The 23,256-nt window shown below is 35.7% G+C and overlaps 1 protein-coding gene across 1 annotated transcript; it reads right to left on the minus strand.

Moving 5' to 3' along the window:
• On the minus strand, positions 1-23,254 carry LOC131574292 (cilia- and flagella-associated protein 47-like; the record flags this gene model as incomplete). The annotated part of the gene is made up of 4 exons (XM_058828732.1): positions 23,160-23,254; positions 11,463-11,634; positions 9,789-9,950; positions 1-169 (listed from the first exon to the last, which is right to left on the minus strand). Coding segments are annotated over exons 1-4 (591 nt in total), but the record flags the coding sequence as incomplete, so codon positions are not given.
• Between the last annotated feature and the right edge of the window lie 2 nt (positions 23,255-23,256).

The following is a 23,256-nucleotide window of genomic DNA, read 5'->3' on the forward strand; positions in this document are numbered from 1 at the left end:
CTCGATGACCAGCGTGGCTGTGTGCCTCCTGCCATACATCCTTGGCTTGTATCCCACTGTTATATGGGTTCCCACGGTGCCTGCTGGGAGGAGCTCTCCAGCTTGCGGCATCACGAGGAAATCGGGATCGCTGCCCGCCAGGAAGTGCGCGGTGAACGGCTCTGGGTACCTGCAGAAAAGCACAGGAGCCTCTTGTGCCTTTTACAGCATCTGAACAGAATTCAGCTCTCATCTGATGCCCAGGCCACCACATGTGGCATGACTCGGGAAACATGGCAGGGAAGGAATATGGAATATTAACAGCATTCTTACAGAACAATTATTCTGTAGTAATTCTTTATTTATACACAGGGACCTGCATATTGGTATTCTATTTCAAACACATTTACATGCTATTATAAATATTATAATAACCATGGAATAATGATAGCATTTATCACTAGAAAAAAAAAATCATTTGACTTGTAGAGATATCATAATAGTGATAGAAGTAAATTCCATATCAGAATGAAAATCCATTCTTCCTATTAAAAGTACTCCCTTTTCCAATCTCTAATCAAATAAAACTGACAAGCTACACATTTTATTAAGGTTTATGACTAGAACTGAATTTGCATTCTAGCAGAGTGTTACCAGACTAGGACAGAGTTCTGAAAGCCTTGAAATGAAAATATGAAAAATAATATTTTTTATCACTGTTTTCACATTTTTCATATCCCATAAACTGAACACTTTAAGATTTTGCAGTAACATAATTAAGTTCAGCTATTGAAAATACTGTGTATCTCTTATCTCAGTTTCTGCCACAGGTACTGCAGATCTTGTCTAATGCTTTGGTTCACAGCAGTGCTGTTGGACCCAAAGAAAATCTCAAGTCCTGGTAAAGACAGTGGCTGAGCACTATAAAACAATCTTAGGCCAGTCCCAAACTAAAGCTTCTCCATCACAGTTCTTCAGGGATTCCTTGCCATAAACATTCTCAGCATGAAAAGAATGTACATTTTTGTATTTTCTGGTGAGGCATTCTCCTTTTAGTCTTTATTTGTGTTGCTGAGGACAATTCTATCACTCTCTGGACAGAAGGAGAACAGGAAATTGAAAGTAGAAATACTATGGGATGGTCAAAAATTAATCCACAACACCTTGACACCGTACAGCAGGGCAAGTCTCGTACATGCTTAGAGGGAACACATTTTCTCTTGATAAAACCTGAAGAATGAAAAGCTAACAGCATCACAAAGAAAAGCTGTTCAAATCTGTTTATTCATGGACTGTCACACCAGAAATAACACTTTTCAAAGAAAATACCCACAAAGAAATTTAATATTTTATGGCAAGTCATATCTCTGCGGAAATGTTCCACATTTCCTGGGCAAGCGCTATCCTGTGGGTGGCACGCTGGGCCAATGTCATTTTGTATAAAAATAGCCTTCTTTTGCAAAATGTTCTCAAGAAAGGTTGAACTATATTCAAAATGCTCTCGTGAAAAAAGGTCACGCCACCAGTTTACAGAAACAAACAGTGAGAGTGCAGAAAACAGAAACCAAAAAGCTACACTTGCCTACAAAAAAAATTAACTGATATTTAGCAGTGCAGGTAGAATTGGGTGCATCAGCAGATTGAGCCCAGCTTTTCCTTTAGGTAACAGCAAGGTGGGCAAAAGTACTGAATGTCTGAAACTACATTTCCAGTCTCCCAGTCTTGACATCAAGCTTATGCTAAAAACCTCTTTTTGTGGTGCCTAAAGCAGAGTTTATAGCCCTGGGCCATCAGCACTAATCCTGCTGGGCCTGAGCTCCCATCCATGTGCCAGATAAACCTTGAATTTTCACATCTTTGTTTCCCACAAGGAGTGCTCAGCTGTGAATGCCTAGAGCACACCTACTACACACAGCAGACATGGGATCAAAAAGAAGTGACGGGTCTAGACTGAGCAGCAGAGTAAAGCACTCATCAAAAAATGACTGAGATAAATATTCAAACCCTTATTCTGAAAACAGCTGGACACAGATCTTCATTTCCAGAATCACTGCTCTGTTGAGTAGATTGAGAAACATTTTAGGGTAGCCCTTTCTGTATTTCCCATGCTTGGTCTGTTTTCCAGTGAATAGTTCGAGATGACAACTGCTTGGTCTCTGTAAAACACCCAGGAACATGACTTGGAGTGCAGATGTGATGATGAAATGCCAGGGGAGATGAGGCAGGGGACAGGCTGCTTACACAGCAGACACAGGAAAATACAAATTTCATTCCTGCAGAAATTGCCTCTTAGCAGGGAGTTATGCAACAGTAGCTTGTTTTGGAGTTTTTCAGAGACATCAAAACAGTCAGAAAACACAGAGAAGAAAAAGCTGCAGATTTTGTCCAGACAAGGGAACAAGACAGTTTAAAGTGAAATACGTCAAAAAACTCATCTATATTACTCACAAGATATTTACCAAGTCAGAGAAAAATAATGTTATTACATCACCCTTGTCAGATTTTAATTTTCATAAAGAAAAATGGAAAGAAAAAAATAATAGAAAAGCTTTAAATAAAACCTACATGCTTCTTGACAGCATTATCACAAGGTACTAGAGACAGTTATAACTTTATTCATGTTGAGTAAAGAACATAAATGCATACAATCTTGCATGAACACATCTAATCACAGCTAAAACCTCCCTCTTCCAAAAGCCTGTCAGTTTTAACAAAAGAGTCAGGATGTCTATTGGATGCAAAATGTTTCTCAGAGTAGAAAACATGTCCAAGTAAGGAAAACAGAAATCCTGACAAATTAGATGTATAGACATAATATGATAGGCCAGCAGGGATTCTGATGAAGATGGTACAAAAAAAAGCAATTAAAAAATTAAACATAATCAGAAGCAGAAACCTTTCCGTAATAAATCTTGCATTGTTTTAAAAATAAAGCTAAAGATGGCCCCTGAGACAAAACAAGCAGTGTTTTCACTGCTGTTCACATTAGGGAGATGAACTGGCATGCTGGGTACCTCACAAGCATAAAGTGAATTGCTTTCTCATCTTTTATAATAAAGAGAAATACGGAGATGAAATTCCCAGAACAGCACCTGAATTTCAGACATTATCACTTTCTATGTCTGTATATTTAGTGTATAATTAAAAATTAATAATTATGAGGTTTTTTTAAATGATTAAAATTTAATTCCTCCTTTTTGATTACTCCTTCAGGTGAAACAGCTCTGCAGTCAATGTTTGGCTTGTCATTTCTCAGCCAGGAAGGTCGGTTGTGAGGCAGTCTGCACTTTTTCAAGAAGGGTGGCAGATATTAACAAACTTTATAAAGCTTAATTATGTGTAGATGTGTAGAGTTTTGAAAACACATATGAACAAAGCACAAATGAATTAGAAAATGTAAGGGCAAGGGCCTTGCAAAGCAAAGAAAGTAAATGTGTTTTCTCATCTGTCTTTCCTTAACTCCTCTCCTAATTTGATACTGCCATCAGACAACATGAACTCTGTCCTTACTCAAATAATGAACAAGAGTAAACACTAATCTGAATTTAAATAATAATTGGACAATCAAAGCATGGCAACCTGGAAAAGAGGAAACAGAGCTGGTCTTTAGTGGACATTTTTATAATTACTTCTTGAATCTTGTCCTTAAATAGAAGTCTATGCTTATCAGTGTTCTCATGCTACGCAATTTTCAAATTATTAACTAAAAAATAATAGCAGGTTACATCTTCAACTAAAGAACTTAAAATTTATATTCCTGTAGAGATCACAGTCCAAATCTTAACCAAATACTCATCAAAACTGAAAATATTTATTATATTTTATTAAATTAAGGCTCAAAATAGGTTTAATGTTTCTCTTCCCAAAACTACTGAAGCAGTAGATAATTCCTGGAGAAATGAATTCCTTCACAAAACTCAGAATTTTGAAAACCCATGAATAAAAATACCAGCACATAGTCCTTTTGATCAAATGCTTGGGTATTTTTTGCTAATAAAAGAGTAACAAAATGTCTTAATCTGTAAAGTACATAACTGCTTCAAGAAAAAAGGGATATGAAAATGTTTACAATTTAAGGTCACGTGGTTCAAGCAATGGTTAATTATAACTATTTGTGTTTCTTGTAATTTTTAGTTAAAATTACATCTGCTAGATGACACAAGAAATTCTAGTTACTGCACAGTCAAGTCCTTAAAACTGTATGCATTTTTCAAATTCTACAGAATTAATAGTGATACTTGGTATGATTTAGATAATTTCTTATCAACATAAAAAATTACTATGGAAAAATAGATTAGTGATTAAAATAATCATTATTATTTTTAAAAGTTGGTTATGTTTCATACCCAAACTCTGGTTTAATTGACCACTCTAAATCCTGAACTCTGGACATCAGAAAAGTTTTAGAACACAGGCTATCACTTCATGTGTCTTTGGGAAAGCTGCTTTAGAATTAAAAAACTTTCAAAAAACATGAGCAAACACTGCATGACAAATGCCTGTCAGGGAATGCTTTACCAACCCTACGATGACTTTTTGTTGTGCTCTTGTTGTAAAACCAAAGCAGGAGTTAGAGGTTTTATCTTCACAAGATGATTTCTGTCTCATCCCTGCTCTACCCAGGGGTGCTGTATTTGCAGACTGACTGATGACTGGATACAGGTCCTGGCTAAACGTGTGACATGCCAAGTATTGTATTGTTAGGAAGGATGATCATGACGTTTTGAAAGGTCTGCTGAATGTTTACATTATCAATATTTTCCATTAGTCTCCATTCAGGCTCCAAAAAATGGAGCCCAGTCAACATTTGTGTTTTGCAGCTGCCACTGTGTGGGAAGTGCTAAGATGAAGTATTTTAATTACATCTTTAGATTAGTGGTAGAATTTTGCAGAACTGCTAACAGAGATTGGCAGAGGAATCCAGGTCTGTAATATACACAGCAATGTGTGAAAGAGTCAAGGAGAGGATGCATGAACTGAGGATTTACCAAATGCATTTTCTTGTACATAATCCTGGATCGTGGCAGTTCTAATGAAATACAGCAGTAATTAGAGTAAAATAAAAATGGCTCATCAAACTGGAACTGTAAACTTTTGTTTTGTTTTCCCTTCAAATTAAGGGAGGGTACAGAAACAAAATGTGTTGCCCATTAATTCCTAAGAATTAAAATTAATTTTGTGTGACCAAGGAATGTTTTTAATTGAATATTTACTCTATGCACTAGGAAATGTGCATAGAAGAAATAAGGAAAATTTCCAATGAAAAGTAGGTTAAGAAAACGAAATCTGCACATGCAGTCATTTTAAAGCCCAATTTCATCTTTATTCTCATCTCCCCAGCCCACCAGTTTGGGGATTTTTTCCTCTTTATTCTAGCTCTGTTCCCATAATCAGCTGGAGCCTTGGATTTTGCAGATGTCCCTCTGTGGAGATCATATCAGCATGAGGCTGCTTGCTTTTGTGACAACAGGTGCTACTTTTTTCACAGGGACACCTTGAGTTTATCCAAGAAGTTTCCTTAATGTAACAAATATCCTACTTGTAAAAAACACAGAATTGGAGTGACAGGGGAGGATGGAAAGATGGAAAAAGTTCTTCTGTATATGGGAAGCCATGGACGGTTGTAAGAATCTCTAAAAGGTACATGGAAAGACAAATAAATTGGTGAAAGGAATCTCTGTGTATGAGGAAGAAGCAGAAAGAACAAACAGGAGAGAACTCACTAAACCTTCAAATGTATTTTAGTTTATAAAATATTTCCAAGTGAATATAGTGCTCACAAATCTCTATCTATCTATTATCTATCTATCTATCTATCTATCTATCTATCTATCTATCTATCTATCTATCTATCTATCTATCTATTATCTATCTATCTATCATCTACCCACCTACCTACCTACCTACCTACCCTACACATCTTATGTTGGCTAATGAAGTATTTGCCCTGGAAAACAAAATGTAGCATTCTGCTGTAGCTGGGCATCGGTATTTTAATGTGAAGAAATAAATCCAACCATCAAAGTAACTCTGTACAGGAAGACAGAGCAGTTAATAAGCTCCAAAACCCACTTCTGTATTAATACAAATGTCCTGATCCCAAACTGAATTGATTAAAAATACATTAAGTTATCTTCAGTATGCCAAATATAGAAATGGCTGGTTTTCTTAAGCAAAGTATCACTTTGAGAGTTTTTATGTTTCAATTACAGATTTCAACATAAAATAATAGACCAATAATTTAAGATAGATATCAAATAAATTTCTGTAAGTTTTATTTCCAAGGATAATATCATATCCTTTTCTGTTAACACTGCTGTCATTCTGTTAAACATTGGCATTCAATAATGCATTTGGTATTAAAACAAGCACTAATATTATCTCAAACATTAGAGGTCTGTACTAAAACAAATTACTCCAGTGGAAATTCTGCCAATGATTTCAGCTGGTGTTGAATTAAACCTACACTTATAATAAAACCCAAAAAAGGTCATCCATGAATGTTGAGAAGTGGTGGATTTTTTCTTATTTAGGAAGTGAAATCTGCTGATTTGACTCTAATCAAGTTTAATACCAATGCAAGAAACCCTTCAACTACATGTCCCTTTGGAATGTTTAAGGCTGAAAGTAAAATATCAATCTATCTCAACTGACATAGGTGCATACAGTTTTAAAAACCACATTTTTCTTCACACAATAAAACTGTTTATCTGCATTCACAATATCTTTCATTATTTTCTGGAGCAGATAATGGGCTATTTCTAATTGTGTGAAATTTAAATGTATTGAAAGGATGCATTATATATTTTCATGAACTTCTGGAGCTTTCATTATTGCAGATCATTGTGAAGAGTGCAATAATGACCTTCCACTTGTAACTGATCATCCTTCCTGAAGAAACTACACCAAAATCACTAATTCATTCTGAAATATGCTGTACACACAGGATCTGGGGGGAGGGAATGGAGGAATGTGGAATTTAAGGAAGGCGACATTTGAGTTTCATTAGCTGTAAAGTAAAGGAAAGCTAAACCCATTGATCTCATAGGTTTATTGTGGAGCACTGAAGATCCTCATTTAATGTGGTATTTATATATATATATTTAATATACATACAAGAATCCTAAATTGTTCTTAATAAGATCCTGAGCTTTTTTTAGGGCCTGTGGTTCTCAAATACTATTTGCTGCATCACTATGCACCGTGCTAGCTCAAAAAGATGCAGAGGTGTTCTCAGTGATGCTGTGCAACCTCTCTCTCCTGGCAGTGTCAGGAGAAAAAGGCACATCTGCAGAGACCTCCCCCCAGCAGGTTACTCAGAAATACACTTCTTTCCCCCACAGTAACTCCAAAGGCAGCAGTGCCATGCACTGTCCAGCATAAGAAAAGAAGATATCGAGTATCTATATATGCAAGGAGAAAAAACCCATCTTTCTTAAAGTAGCAGAACTGATTCCCTACAGATTGTGCTGCTAATTGATTACTAAGAAAATTCCAAAGGGCAGATAATTTTTTTTCAGGGAAGATCTATAGGATGACACTTTGTATCCTATTCAAAATTTTTAAAGCATGTTTTAATATTTCATTGTCTTATTTTTAATTTAAATAATTTGAGTTGTTCAAGCATTAAATTACCCTGTAATATGTGTTTTTCTTATGTAATTGCTTTTAATCTGCAGGTACATTATACTGTGTGTTGCTTGGCTGAGAATTCTATTTCTATACAAAACCTCTACCACCAAAATCTCCCAAGCCAATCCCAGGTAAAATAAAGTAATATATAACTTCTGGGGCAGTTCACATAATCACAGAATGGGTCAGGTTGGAAGGGACCACAGTGGGCCACCAGATCCATCTTCTCTGCTCAAGTGGGATCACCCCAGAGCACACATGGCACAGGATTGTGTCCAGACAGTTCTTGGATTATTTCCAGCAAGAGAGACTCCACAGCCTCTCTGGGCAATCTGTTCCAGTGTTTTGTCATTAAACAGGAAAGAAATTCTTCCTCATGTTCAGGTGGATCCTTTGTACAGCCATCTGCCCATTCCTCTTGTCCCATGGCCCCGCGGAGCAGAGGCTGCTCCATCCCCTGTCCCCTCCCTGCAGACACTGACACACAGCCATGAGGGCCCCTCTCAGCCCTCTCTTCTCGAGGCTGAACAGGCCCAGCTCCCTCAGCCTTTCCTCACTGAGATGCTCCAGTGCCTCCATCTTCTGTCAGCCTCTGCTGGATCTGCTCCAGGAGCTCCGTGTCTCTCCTGTCCTGAGGAGCCCAGAGCTGGACACAGCACTCCAGGAGATCCTCACAGGGCTCAGCAGAGGGGCAGGATCACATCCCTGACCTGCTGGCAGTGCTCTTCCCAATGCACCTGTCCTAGGGGGACTTTATAATACTGGTATCCCCAATTGCCTGGTTTATGTTATATATTAAGTTCTACACCTTTAAGACCCTAAACTAAGACAGACTTCTAATGAGTGGAGTTCCTGGTACTGTTTATAACACAAAGCTTTTTTGGTACATGCAAACATCACACTTTGAATTTGAAATGTATGGGGGGACATTTGCTATATAAGATAAAGTAGGGCAAAAGAGAATCTATCTTCCATCACAGCTCTTCCTTTATATAACTGTAATGACTCAGGTTTTATAACACCTTTCTGGAGAACATCAGGTATCTTCACTACTATCAAACACCTACCAGGAGATTACAGTATTGCCAGAGAAATTGCTTCACTTTTTTTTCCTGAAACAGCCATTCTATTGAAGCTGTTAACTTGAACACTGTGATAGAAGCCTTTGTCAGAGTCCTCAATAATTAACATTACTGACAGATATCTAAAACCTGGAACAACTGTCCGTCTTAGAGACACAGCTTTTGGAAATAAGCTTAAAAAAATCAGTTATAACCAAATATACTTCCTGATGAAGATGAAACCAAAGGATGTATCCACAATGAAAGTGTCAATATGCATAACTGGCACACTTTCTAGATACATAGAAAAAATAGTTAATTTAAAAGAAAAGAAACTTTAAAACTTCCATAAACTACATGGATTATAAACATTATGATTAATTCAGATTCCCTGTTTAATATTTTAAAATTTATCTGTCATTATCACACAATTTATTCCTTGACTTCCTGCTGTATATAAACGACATTTAAGTTTGCTATAACATTGTGAAACTCTGGGAAGATAACTGAAATATGTAAAAATCATATATTAACAGAGGTTTCTACAGGACTTCAAAAGAAGAAGAGTAACAAAATACTGAAGAATTATACCATTTTATCAAGTGGAAGTAGAGATGAATTCATAGCACACTTACATAATACAACAGGAGTACTTTAAAAAGAACAGCATGTTTAAATTTTTTTAAAGCACAGTGTGAGGGAATGTTTTTAACTTGGTGTAAGCATAAAGTACCTTGAAAAAAATATATTAGTAAAAGCACTAGCTTTTAAAGCTTTACTAGTGAGCCTTTAATATCACAAAACATCTTCCTTGACATTGTATTACACATTTTAACATACTCCCAAGGCTTTTTAGGGCAAAAAAAGCATAACATAAACATCTGGATCTACTCCACAGATTTTCTCTTAAGCCAAAGCCTAAATGTAGAATGCTTCTGTTTTCTACAACAAAGATTCAAAATCACATTTGTTAGGAAAACAATGCAGCTCTTGAAAATAATGATTAAATAGCTGCATCTCAGTGATGTGTCTGTCACCCAAATTTATTTTAATCAATGTGTTTGAGTAGGAGTTGTACCCACAGAAAACTGCATCATTTCTTGAGCGTGTTTTTACCTTGTCTGGCTTGTGAGCTTAAAGCCAACTATGGATTCCTTATTCAGGCCAACTGCTTCGATGTTGATCACATCATCCACTTCTGGCTCCGTGGCAATGAACACCAATGGAAACTTCCAAAGGCCTCCTGCAGTACACTGAATTACCACAGTTGCCTCATTCCTTAAAATTTCAGATAAAATACAGTCAATACATAGAAAAACCTTATAAAACATGAACTGATTAATCTCCAAAAAAATCTTTGGGTGTGTAGAAGTAGACTACAGTAAAATGAAAATAGAAATTACTTTAAACTGGAATACATCCATAATTTTGCGTATATATCAGGTAAACTTGACTGGAATGTAGGTAAAATAGCACTAGATATTTACAGCAAATTACAAGAGAGAATATAATATGAAAGTAACATTCCTTGCACAGCCATGAGATTTTTTTCTTCTGCTTGCTCTCTTTTGAATTAAAAAAACCCCAAACAACTAAATTTATTTTACTCATTGTTCTGTGTTTACTGTGACGTTAGAGGAGAATTTTGTCCAGAACCTATTAGCAGTTCATATTAGGATCAAATAGATTTGACAAAGGTTCATCTACTCAGGAAAAATGCCAAACTGTGATGGCTTTGGACTGTCTAAGAGAGTTGGTGCTGTAGATTCTGAAGATAACAAAACTAATTAATTGCAGTCATTGAGTCCTCTGCACAAAGCCTAAGTCTCAAGTACACAAATATAAAAAATCCAAACCAAATTTAAAAAAAAATAAAATAAAAACAAGAGAGTAGAAATGAAAAGGCTTTCTAGATTCACCTCTCTCTGACACAATGGCACTGAACCGGGTGGGTGGATCATTCTTCCTAAAGGTTTTCCCTTTGTTTATTTCATTAACCTTCTGGACTGCTGAAAATAAAAGAGCAACCTCCTGCCTCCTAAAGGTAACTTTTTTCCTGCAATCCATGATACTCAGCAGTGATTGATCCCTAACACTCCTGGGAATGTCACGACTCTGGATTTACTTCAGGCCTGCAGGTCACTAAAGCTTCTTTTCAGTCTCCTACTGACCCACATTTCACTGCACCCAAAGGAACAGGCAACTTCCCTCTCTCAAAAAGGATCTCCCTTCAACAGTTTCCTTTTAAAGATGAGAGATATTCTTATGTAAATCAAAGCATATACATCATTTGTCACATGACAATTATAAAAAAGGAGAATAATTTCCTGTGGATCATTGTTACTGGGGCAGCAGAAACTAATTTCAAATTCAACTATCCCACCCAGTCAAAGAATATGCACACATGCTTGTCAAGGAAAAGTTTTCCAAGACTGATAGACTATCTTGTTTTTATGTTTTTTATGAATTATGAGAACAAATAATTTTAATTCAAAGTCTTTCAATACTCCAATATTTACAAGTAAAATGATACATGCACAGGCTATGGAAGTAACTCAACAGAACTATCTCACAGGCACTAAAAAAACACTGTCAGTTTTAACACCAAAGATATAATACTGAGAAGCAGCGAGGGAGAAAATCTAAACCTAAATAAACCTAATATCTAAAATAGATCTCAGAGGTGAAAACAAAATGAGGAAAAGAATGCAGGGAAATAATTATATAGGTAAGAGTGACCTGACAGGATTTCATTACATATTCTTTTGGTAGTAAGGAACAGGATCTTACCTCATTGGTTTGTTAGGTACAAACACTACATTAAAGATCAGTGTTACAATTCTGGATTCCGTATCCCATTCTTTTTCAACCAGCTGCATACCAACCAAAGATTCAAGCTGAGATCTAATTTCATCTGATTGATATTGCAATTCATACAGAAACTCCAGTGTTGCAGAGGAACCTAAATGATACAGGAGAAAAATGTCAGCCTGTGTGTGCATAATTTCACACAGTTGGTTGGCTCAGTGTTACAATTCTTCCATTTGTTACTAAAAATGACAAATAAGTAAAACTAGCAATTATCTAAAACTTAAGTGATTTCCTTCTGATTGCATAAAGAAATCTTCCCATTTCATATGGCAGGCTATATAGTTTCCAGCAAAGTAGAAGCTGGAAAACTTACTTGGGATATGTGAATGGTAATAGCAATATTTCTCTGGCTGGTGAGATATTTCTAGTTCATCAGCCAAATGAAAATTTCATAATACTCTTTTAGAGTAATGCCATTGGGACAATTGAAAAAAAGAATCATTAAGGACATCAATGCCATTGATGGCTGCAAGCCTGAGAAACAGAATACAGAGAAATAGCGAGGATGTCACCAGCAGCCTCTTCTCTTATTCCCTGAAGCAGCTATGAAAAGGCCAAGTAGTAATGACATAAAAATAAACAGCTGAGCTTCTTGAATCAAATGTCTCCTCCAGCTGTAATAAAGGAAACTGAGATTTTCAATATACAATAGTAATTTGTGCACAGAAGGGAACATTTCTATGAGGAAAAGAATCTCAAGCTGCTAATCCATTTAAAAGTTTTACACATTTTATGGATGAGAAGTGTTTGAACACAACCACTAACTCCTACAGATTTCATTTTACTATGACCACCTATCTCAGGGTACATTTTGAATTTGCACTGCTGAGTACAAATGTACAGAATGTACAGATATGTGTGCATCCCTGTACAGATATCCTGGCTGCATAGTGCCAGGCAGCTGCAGAGTTAATTCCCAAGGCCTTCTGACTCAGAATTCTAAAATACAGACAACAGATTTGTTTATATAAAAAGTTTAAAAGACAATGTTGGAGAAAAGCTTACTTTGGTGCTGCCAATCTGTAAAACCACCCAAATTTAAGTGAGTATGGAGATGGCTTCCCACACTTCCAGTCCTTTGTCCTTCTCTGAAATGCACAATTTCCTCTTCCCATTTCAGCAGCTAACAGGAGGCGTGAACTTTTGTTGCTTCATTTTTATAACACAAAGATTAACTCTAAGAAATGTAGCAGCTTATACTGAATCATTTGTAACTCTTTAAAGCAGACAGTTCACAGACCTCTATACAATTACATACCTTGTGTATTACATATACATCACACAGATGTAAACAAAGTATTATGGCCAGCATATGGGATTATCAATCATGGTAGATTAGATACACACTCTACCAAAACACAGGATTTCCATGTATTGATCCATATATGCAGGGACTTCATTACAATAAATGTAATTTGTACCAAAATGAAATTCAGCATGAACATTTTCTCCTGCAGTCTATAAAATTTAGGGCCATCCTACATTGTTTCATGCTTGCTGTTTTTCCATTTATGTTTATGCCATGCATTCACATTCCAACACAGCCCAAGGCTTTTAGGAGTCACCCTTGACAAATGCTAGAACATGAAGACTCAGATGCTGGCAATCAATGGAAGAGAAAGGATGACACAATCTGGATCATTTCACAGTGAAAAAAAATTGCAGCTGTTGAGCAGATGCTTCTTTCAGCAGTTATATCACACAATGCTACTCAGGAAAAGCTTATTTTTATAGCTCAGGTGCTAGGAAGACAACACTGGGAAATGCATGCTGCTTTTTAATATCCAAAGACATTTGGGTTTGGTTTGACATATATATATATAAATAAAACCTTTTACTCAGAAGCAATTAAATATATTTTTTCCATCCCAGGCTGTTTTGCAACCTGTTCTATGCTTATATTAAGTAATTAGTTAAAATATTTTATATTTCTAACACTTAAGGAAAAAATGATGCCGTTATGAATGCCAATATTTGGAACCTTGTTATACTGGTCCCTTCAGCTCATTTTGATCTAGACTGCTGATCTAGTTTAGCACTGCTAAAAAATGTAAAACACAGTTATTTTTTTCATCACAGCTGCCCTGAAGACTCCTATATCATCATGCTGTGGGAATTCTCTGTGAAATGTTAATATTTGATTCTAGCAATCCTGTAATACATGTGCTGCCTAAACAAACTGGCAAAACCTAGAAGAAAAAAAAAATAAATTATGAAACAGCTAGGAAATTGTCCAATTTGTCAAATTTCAGAGTTCTCTTGACTCTTAGAATTCCTAGTTTCAATTAAAATGGCAGAAGATGCAAGACATGGAGACAGCACTAGCACTTTCCTTAAAGCAAAGTCAAATACATAACATACATTACACACTCAAATAGGCCTTGACGCTTTAGGCCCAGCTCTTTGTATTCTTTCATTCAGTTTTCTCTTCATTTCAATTCAGTTTTCTTTTTAAAAATCACCATTTTTAATGCAGGTAAAATTCTTATTTTATCTAATGCAAGATGTAAAATACACCAGCAAATATAAAAGTATACCCCAATTAATCCACTCATGTTCTGTAAATAGAGAGCAGCAGGGAGAGCTTTTGCCACATCTTTAATAACACAGAGATATTTATCAATCCAAACACTGGGAAGATATAAGCATGCTATTTATATACAGCTAGTTAAATCTAGGGAACAGAAATTCTGATTATAAGAAATATTATTTCTTCCTATTTTCTGAATAATGTCTTGCCTTATTTAGGAGAGAAAATATATTATGAGGTAATTATTCCAAGACAATTTTTTTTTTAGTCATTAAACATTTCTTCTTTTGAAAAGCATTTAATCTCAGTCTTCAAGCATTTTAATTTGTGTTAATAAAGAATTCTAAAAAGGTAGTATTCATTTAAGCAACACTTGTATATGCAGGGCTACTGAATCACCTATGTTTAAAAACCAACCAGGCTTTTCAGCTATACAGTACTATAACTTGGCTGTCATTCATTAGCAAGTGCTAGTAAAGATGCTGCTTCAAAAGCTCTGGAATAAAAGTTCTGGGTTTTGTTTAGATAGCCTCTAAGAAGAGGAAAGGATATAGACCACTTTTTTTAAGAAAAAAAAATAATTTATGATTCATAAGACTTACAGCATGAAAACTACAAGGATTTTACACTCTGGGCATACAAATTGGGGAAATGTGAATTTTTGTGACTGCTAGATCTACTGTAAAACTAATTAATAGATGCATGCATGCATCTAAAATTAATGCATCTAAAATTTAAAGAACTATTCCAACAGGTTCACAAACAAAAGGAATCTTAGAAATTTAAATAACATCTAAGTGGAAAAGAACCTGTATTCAAGGTTCAAAAGAATTAATCACAAAGACATTTGTGGATGGGTCTATTGCCTACAGAAGGCAGTGAAAGGCCCACTGGATATTTCTGACCTCAGAGTTTCACAGTGTCAGGAGAGAAGCATCTGTACCTCTCTCCTGTTTCTGAAAAGCGAGTGCTTGACTTGACTGGGACCAGCTCATTATACACTGCATTTCCTGATGATAAAATCCCGTGGCACTGGCTGGGGAGGCTGCAGCCCCTGTGGATACCCAGGGGAGATGTGGCTGGCTGAGCTCTCCACAAACAGCCCTTAACCTGTGCCACACCTGGTGACACAAACATGGCAAAGGGGAGCATCTCCCTAAGGAACCTGCTTTACTGTCACACTGTCTCTCATTTCCAGTGAGACAGATGGAAATTAAAACTGTGATGGAAACATGCTCAGACTGCAAACGTGCTTGTCCTCATTGCAGAGGCTTTTCCTTGGATGGATGCAGTAAAACAGAGATGCAAGTGAATTCACTTAACTGCTCTTATTTGCAGTTATTTCATAAAGGAGGGAAGCACAATCACCAAATACAAACATGTAATTAAAGCCCAAGCATTCATAAATTTGCAGTTTCATGCTTTGCATAAACCAGATTAATTATCTTGATGCTGAATGTAACACACTGCACTCACACTGATTTATTTTTTCTGGTTCTGATAATTTTCCAAGTCTAGGTGTCCACTGTGGCCCTGACCACACAAAGATTTCTTTCCCCCTTGGTCTAATAGTCGCCAAACTGTTAACACAGAAACTACAAAACCAGATGTTAACTACTCATTTCTACCAGGTATCTGGCATCTAATCTTCACCTTCCTAATCTTTTGAAATATCTTCCTTCATAGCCCCTGTCAGGCCTCATCTGACACTTGTCCTTTTCCTGCTTCTCCATTGTCTTCCAGGAGTTTTCACATGGACACTGCTGGAACTCAGCAGGCAGTGGGGAATGAACATTACATGTGCAGTTCTGCCTCTCCAGCAAAAGTAGAGGCCGACAGAACAAATTATTGTACAACAGATTAAATACTTTTAGTACTGCTTTCAAGTAAACATTGAAATATACAGCAAAAAGTGAATTGCAAAAGTAATAAAGGAAAAAAAGTAAAAAAAAGTTTAGTGGTCAAGAACATCCTAACACATAAGCAGACATCATGTGGGCAGTAAGACATGAGAAGCTGAAAATTATATTTCTGTTGCTCACTGTAAAATGTCACAACTACAGGATAATAGCAGCAGAATAAACAAATTGCATAAACCCCCACAAAGACCTGATCTAGTTAAATATTCCGTTCACCAGATTTCTTCATACAAGTACAAAAGAACTGTATATGGAGCATTACAAATACAAGCAAAGATAACATAACTTTACTAAATCCCAGACACCAAATTAAATTTAGAGAAATTAATGGATAAAAATGCTGATCTCCTTCTGTTGATAAAAAATTATTGATCCTCATAGGAATTCAAGGAAATACTCAATACAGTTTTGCATATATATCTTTATATCTCTTCTCTGCAAGTTTTTCCTTTTCTATATCTATCCAAAAGATATATTTTTTTTACCCTGCATCCCATTGCCTATTTCCTTAGCAACCAATTGGAATGCTTCTTTCCTGAATTTTCTCTTACATTCAATTTTTCTGTTTTCTAATTTTTCTCTTTCAAAACACTTCTTTAAAAGAGGTATCTACTTCTGAAGCAAGTTTTTACTCTAAAAAAGCATTCCCCTCACCTTTTTTTTTTTTTCTTTTTAGAGAATGTGTTTCTTCAAAACACTGCATAGTTTAGTGAATGAAATGGAAGTTTGTGAATGTATTTAATGTATATGAAACACATGGTGCAAATCTAGGATTGTTCCTTGCAGCCTGTTTCCATATATTCTCTCTCTGAATCCCTTTTTCACTAATTCTCTTTTTACTCTGCCTCCATACATCCCTTTCAATGCTTTCTTTATTCTCATATTACTTGCATAGTAAGTTGAAACACAAACCTCAGAAAAATGAAAAGGATTCTCTTCAGCCCAAAGGATCTCAAATTATTCGCCTTTGATCTGGCATTCTACTCAGATTTGTATGCTACCCTATAAATTCATGCTATAAAGGAAACAATTAAAAATTATTTCTTCACAACCATTATAATCCTTTTCCAACAAGTTCCATTTTTTATTTAGCCATGTCTTCATTTAGCCAGAAACTTTGGCAGATAAAGATCACATTTGTACCTTGGCACAGAAACATCAAAGCAGCTTCTTCAGGAATGTATCTCATGATTTAATCTTAATTCACACAGACATTATTTTTTCCACGGCATCCAGAGTAATTTGCCTCACTTTCAATGTTACCCACGGAAATCAGTAACAACTCAAGTTGACTTTTAACCTAACCATTCTATTTGAACTGGCACACACGGAGGCTAAACTGAAAACCCATGCCATCATTTTTTCAATAGTTCTTGACAGTTTTACACTATACTATGGTCTATTACAAAAGCCTGCACTTTTTATCTTCTGGCTTTTTATTAATATACAAAACTGAGTCATAGAGAGTGGAACACAGCACCAGGTCACTAGGGTCACATTCATTTGCTTCCTTTTCCTCAGCCAACAGAATGTATTCGGTTACACGTAAGACATAACATCTATCACACAGGGTAGTGTAAATTCCTCTACTATAAGACATTTCATCTCATGGGAGGTGCCCACTTGTGTTATTTTTTGAATACAAATCAAGTTTCAGAATTAATAAAAGTTTTGTGTAGTAAATTCCTGAGGTTTCACTCGTCTTCCTCAGCTGGCTTGAAGAAAGAGTGATGGTTCAAGGTTATCACTTCATTCAAAGTTCTGTGGTGATTCTATGCAACTTCTATTTACTTGTCTTGTAGTTTCAATATCGACCTGTATCTCCAAAGCTTCAGATCAAATTGTTTTAAAACTGTCAAAACAACAGGCCTGATGCAGTAATTTATAAAAACATAAAGTTTTATACATTCTACAAAACAACACTCTAAGTTTGTTGGGGAATTTTTGTATCATGTTCTGTTGGAAAGGAGTAGTGTGGGAGAGATGAAGGAGTTCTAGAGATAATAACTTCATTTTCTGTAAGACCAACAAACCTTGAACAATGTAACTTCAGAGACAGAAGACAAGGGCAAAGAATTTTATCACAGAAATGACAACAGGATGTAATAACCTGGAACAGAAGAGCATTTGGGACAGGCTTGTTGCATGCATGTGGTTTTTTACTTAAGTGACTGTCAGATAAATTTTTCTGAGGCAAATTTAGGTGCATAAATCCTCTTCTTCTCTATGACATAAAGCATTCAAACACAGCTGAGAGACAGGAGACCACTTTCCCAGAAAAACCTAAGTTTGCATCTTAAGGGGTTTCACTAGCAATGCTTTGTTGGTGTCACGTAAATAATGAGAAAATAATTCAGAATAAAAGTGGAAATTAATGCACACAGGTCACTGTGAGGTGTTATGTTCCAGAAAGACAGTTAAGGTCCTACAGAGAGAGCTGCATTGGCCATGGTTCTGTACTACAGAAGCTTCCCCAAAATAGTGTTACAAAACAAGGGTGTAATGATTCTGTTTCTATTGGAAGCAATATTTCCTTATCACCCAGCTGAAAAGATTACAGAAAATTCTGTGAGCAAGAAAGGGGAGAAACAGCAATCACAAACATATTGCAATTAAAGTAATAATACACTCTTCCAGCTAATTATATTGCCTATGTTTTTCTTACCCACTAGCTCAAATAATTTTATGGGATATCTATTTGTATGCTCTTGTTTCACACATTATTTGGTTAATCAATCAGTTCTTTTGCACTTTTCATGTTTCCTGGATCTACATCATACTGAAGAGTAGCACATGAAAGAATTACCTTATTCTATATATATATAGATATATAAGAAATATCTGGGTTTGTACTATTTATTGGTTTTGCAATTTTGTGAAGCTGAAAAAATAACTTCAGATTAGTTTATAATTGATCTGGTTCCCTCTAAGTGATGAATATTTAAAGTGAGCATGATTTTGCATAAGTATGAGAAAGTAATTTTAATTAACATAATGATCCTTCTCATTTTTAAGGCTTACATATTTTAACATTTTATAAAACGGCAAGGAAACAGACATGAGTGACTACTCTAAACAGAAATAAAATAAAAGCAGTTCCAAACTGCCTGCTCACAGTTCACAAGTTCTTTTTTTGCCAGTATTTGTTGTTATTGCTCTAGTTATACTAAGAAATGGCAGTAGAAGGGTTTACTTATTAGATAAAAAATTGTCCTGTATTTTTTCTCTTTTTTCTCATGTCCTGTATTTTTTCTCATTTTTTTTAATGGACCCAGTTATAGCCTTGTACATCAACAAGAACTATTTGACCTTCTTCATTAAAATGCCTGGCATTATTTCAGTTCAATAATGGAAATAAACAATACATCAAATTTCTCCCATGCTTCATTCATAAATAAAGAAAAAAACAGGCAGATGTAAACAAAAATTATGTAGCTGACAAAATAATCCAAGACTTTCAGTTCTCCTCTAATGCTTTATACTTTGACTTTTACTAGTCCTCTGTTTTCCATCAGGAGTTTTCACCCCTAACAACAAAGCAATAATCCATAACAAAGCGTCTCAATTGTTGGTTCACCCCTTGTCAACAATTTTTTTTTGCCATTGATCACTGCTTTCATCAACTCTTAATCCAAAACAAACACTTTGTTATCCTTTCTTTTATCTCCCACATAGGAAGAAAATCTAATTTATATAGCAATAATTTTCTCATCCTCAAGGATAATTTTAAAAATAATGCCACAGCTATTATGACAATACAGGAATGGCTTAAGAAGGATATAGGACCATCTTCATCATGATTATCCTTTTCATATTGCTTTCAGTATTAGCCTGCTATACTTTATCAGCAATCACATTAACATCTCTGGATGAAAGATCAGATCTATAAAGATACCTTGTCTCCAAAGATTTCTTTGATCATACCCAATTTTATTTGCCTTATATCTTAAAGGTGAGCCCCTTGATTCAGATCCACAACATTAAATGGGAATTTAATGTAATCCATACCATTGGCTAACAGAAAATCCTTCTGGGGATGGAAAACAGATTTTTAATGTGTGTTTGGATATGTTTTAATTCTTTGCTGGTTTTGAAGAGCTGCTTTAATGAAATGAAAGAAAATAGAGCCTTTTGTATATTCTGATGAGTTTCAGGAATATTAGACAGTTGCCATAAAGGTTTTATAAACAGTGAAACAAAGATACACTTTGTATAATGGATGCCAATATATACTATGGATCGGCGTATCTGGAAAATCTTATTTCACTCTCAGGTTCATCTGTTTTGTCTGAGTTCAGAATGACTCCAAAACTTGGTCATAACATAAACCAACCTCATACCCGAGCTACACTACAGAACCTGGGCAGCCTCCAAGGTATTTCCCTATTATTCCCTACTATTCCCCTCCAAGGTAGCTGACATTAAACCTTCCCAGAAATAAGAACTCAGGAGGAAGGAGCTAAGACCATCCACTGGGCTGTGAGGAGAGCTGTGAATTATGAGAAACACTCAAACCTCATGGTTGGCCTATGAGATAAATGGGAAGCAATCAAAAGGGAAAGGTTACAAAGGACCACTACAAACACACAAAGTTGTGAATGTCAAAAGTCAGTCAAACATTCGTCACTGATTTGTGAATGCTTTATTTTTTTTTAGATGAAAGTGGAAAATTAAATGTGTTTCTATTCCCAACTGAATACTTAAACTAAAAATTAGCAAACTTCACACTTGTTTGGATGAATCTCAGCTCCTAAATTTCCTTTAGTGAAAAAGATATCTATAGAGCCATATGTAAAAATAAAGTAAGAAGTAAGCCATGTAAGATAAAAAATACATTTAGGATGAAAATATGCATCTAATGCAAGTGAAAATTATTTTTTTAAAAGGGCCATACTGTATTTGCTATGTGTAAAATATTAAATTTTCATTATTTGACCCCTGGAACTTTGGCGACTTCTGAACAAGAAACGATGTCATTGAAGCTAGACAGTATTTAGATTGCACCCTCTTTCTTAAGAAATCATAGTAGCTTTCTGTGTCAAATGCACTCCTCTGTATGGGATCAAATTGATTTTTTTATGTAAAAGACGTGCTTGAAGGTTTTTCACTTTACAAGAATTTATACTTGTCCAAATAATTTAAATACTAAACACCAGTATTAGCTGTTTAAATCTGATCTGCCAGTAATTATCATCATTTATCCTTGGGTGTAAAAACTGCTTACTACACATCACACAGGCACTCTGATGAATCACTCTTTCAGAAGAGAAAAAAATGAAGAACAGTGTGCCAGACTGTTATCTTAAAGGTTTAGACTTTTATTTATGTTATTACTGGTTGACTGCAGAAAGCTCAGATAGACCCATTTAATTTGCTTCCTAACAGGCCTCAAATTCATCTATCAATAATGGCATCAAAATGTCATTGAAAACTATGAAAAGCCCGGTGTTAAAAATGATCTTAGTACCTATGGTGTAAAGCATTACCAGACTTCTTACTTGAAAAGATGCAATGCCCCAAATCAATGTAGCATGTGCAGCAGCCAGTGTTAATAAATTATTGCTATGAATAAAACAAGAACTAGACATCATGAATCTGCAAGACTTTCAAAATGCTGCCTCAGCTTGCTCACTGCATGTTTTGCTTGTCAGTTCAACCACCATTTTGAAGGGAAAGAGACCAGGTATGTTTAAGGCAGCCCACTCATATGTGACCAATTAATAATAGCTAAATCTGTTACTCTATGATAAAAAAAGGGCTTTTATCTTAATGGACAGCTGTTATCTAAAGGCTGAATGAAGTTTTATAATGGTATTTACAGTTCTCCAAGAGGAAAGAATGTACACTGACAACTTCACATCTTTTTGCTTTACCAGATTTACCACTATCACTTTGTAATATGGGAGTACAAGTTGATAATGTGACCAGAAAATAAGTTATCTTTGACATTGCAATATAAATAAATACAAAAATTTAAAAAGTAATTATGAATATTAGCCAATCAGTAAGCACATGCTGTGCAAGCTCTTTTTAACTGCTCCATTCCAGATCATCTCCTATTTTAAAAGCTTTCAGAAATAATATCTGTTTAAGGGTCTGGACAGTAATTGCTGATATGAGACAACATTAATCAATGTGCAGAGCATGTGCATGTTTGCATGAAAATTGGCCTTCCAGGAAGAAAGTAATGTATCTTGATTTACTTTTTACTGCTATTCACTTTTTCTGTTATTTGGCAGGACATTTTCTGTAGCTCAGTATTCCTGCAGAGCCTCTGTTGGAACAGACTGTAAATGGCAGAAATGGGACACAAAAACCAAGTGTGTCTGCCCTTCCAGCTGATCACCTGATAGACTGAAATTATAGCAACATCTGTAAGCTCATCTTTTACCACTTTGAACAGAGTACAGGTGAAATCCCTTCCCTCATCAACAGCGAAGTTAAACACACATTAGTCTGTCTCACGTTATGTGTCATAATTTTTAAATAACATTTTCCTTATAAAGGAGGATGACTTTAAACCCAAAATGGAATATTAAGTTTCCAAGGGGCACAATTTTGAAATTTGTTGTAGTGACTATGACTAATAACAGAAATACTGGTGGTATAGCAGTAACAAAGTATTCTTTCCTTACTACTTATATGTTGTACTGTTGTACTTATATGTTGTTCTGTTTCAAGGAGAGGTATATTTTGAAAAGCTGCTGAATAAATTGATTTTCACTGTGTTCTCAGCAGATTAACAGTAAGTAGAAGCTATCCTTTCACAAAGCTTTATCACTTCTTTCGAAAAGTCCTCCCCCTTCAATCCATTCTGAGACCAATAGTGGCCTGCTGATGGGAATGCATCTTATAAACCTGCAGATAAATGTCTCCTGGCAATGATTACACAGACTCATCTTTTTCTAACTGAAGACTTCGTGCTGGGTCTCTTTTAAAGGAGAGATTGTGCAAGCCTCACATCCAGGGCTAATATAAAGAAAGGTTCACAGGTGCTTACAGCTGCAGACAAAAAGTTAAACAAATACCCTATGCTTGCAAAATGGTAGAAATATGGACTGGGACAATTTACCTAAACCTCACTCATTGTCATGGCAGAGCTGCACATCTGGTGAAGTACTTATTTGAAATTTTCCTAAAATAATATGGTATCAGAACTGTTCTTACCATCAGAGACTTCTGGGGTGTTGGGGGACTCATCCGAATCGACCGTGGCAGAATTCCCTGTGTCAGGCAGAGCAGTGGCATCAGGCATTACCCCAAT

The sequence above is a fragment of the Poecile atricapillus genome, unplaced genomic scaffold (assembly GCF_030490865.1).
Source record: "Poecile atricapillus isolate bPoeAtr1 unplaced genomic scaffold, bPoeAtr1.hap1 scaffold_213, whole genome shotgun sequence".
In the NCBI taxonomy this organism is placed as follows: Eukaryota; Metazoa; Chordata; class Aves; order Passeriformes; family Paridae; genus Poecile; species Poecile atricapillus.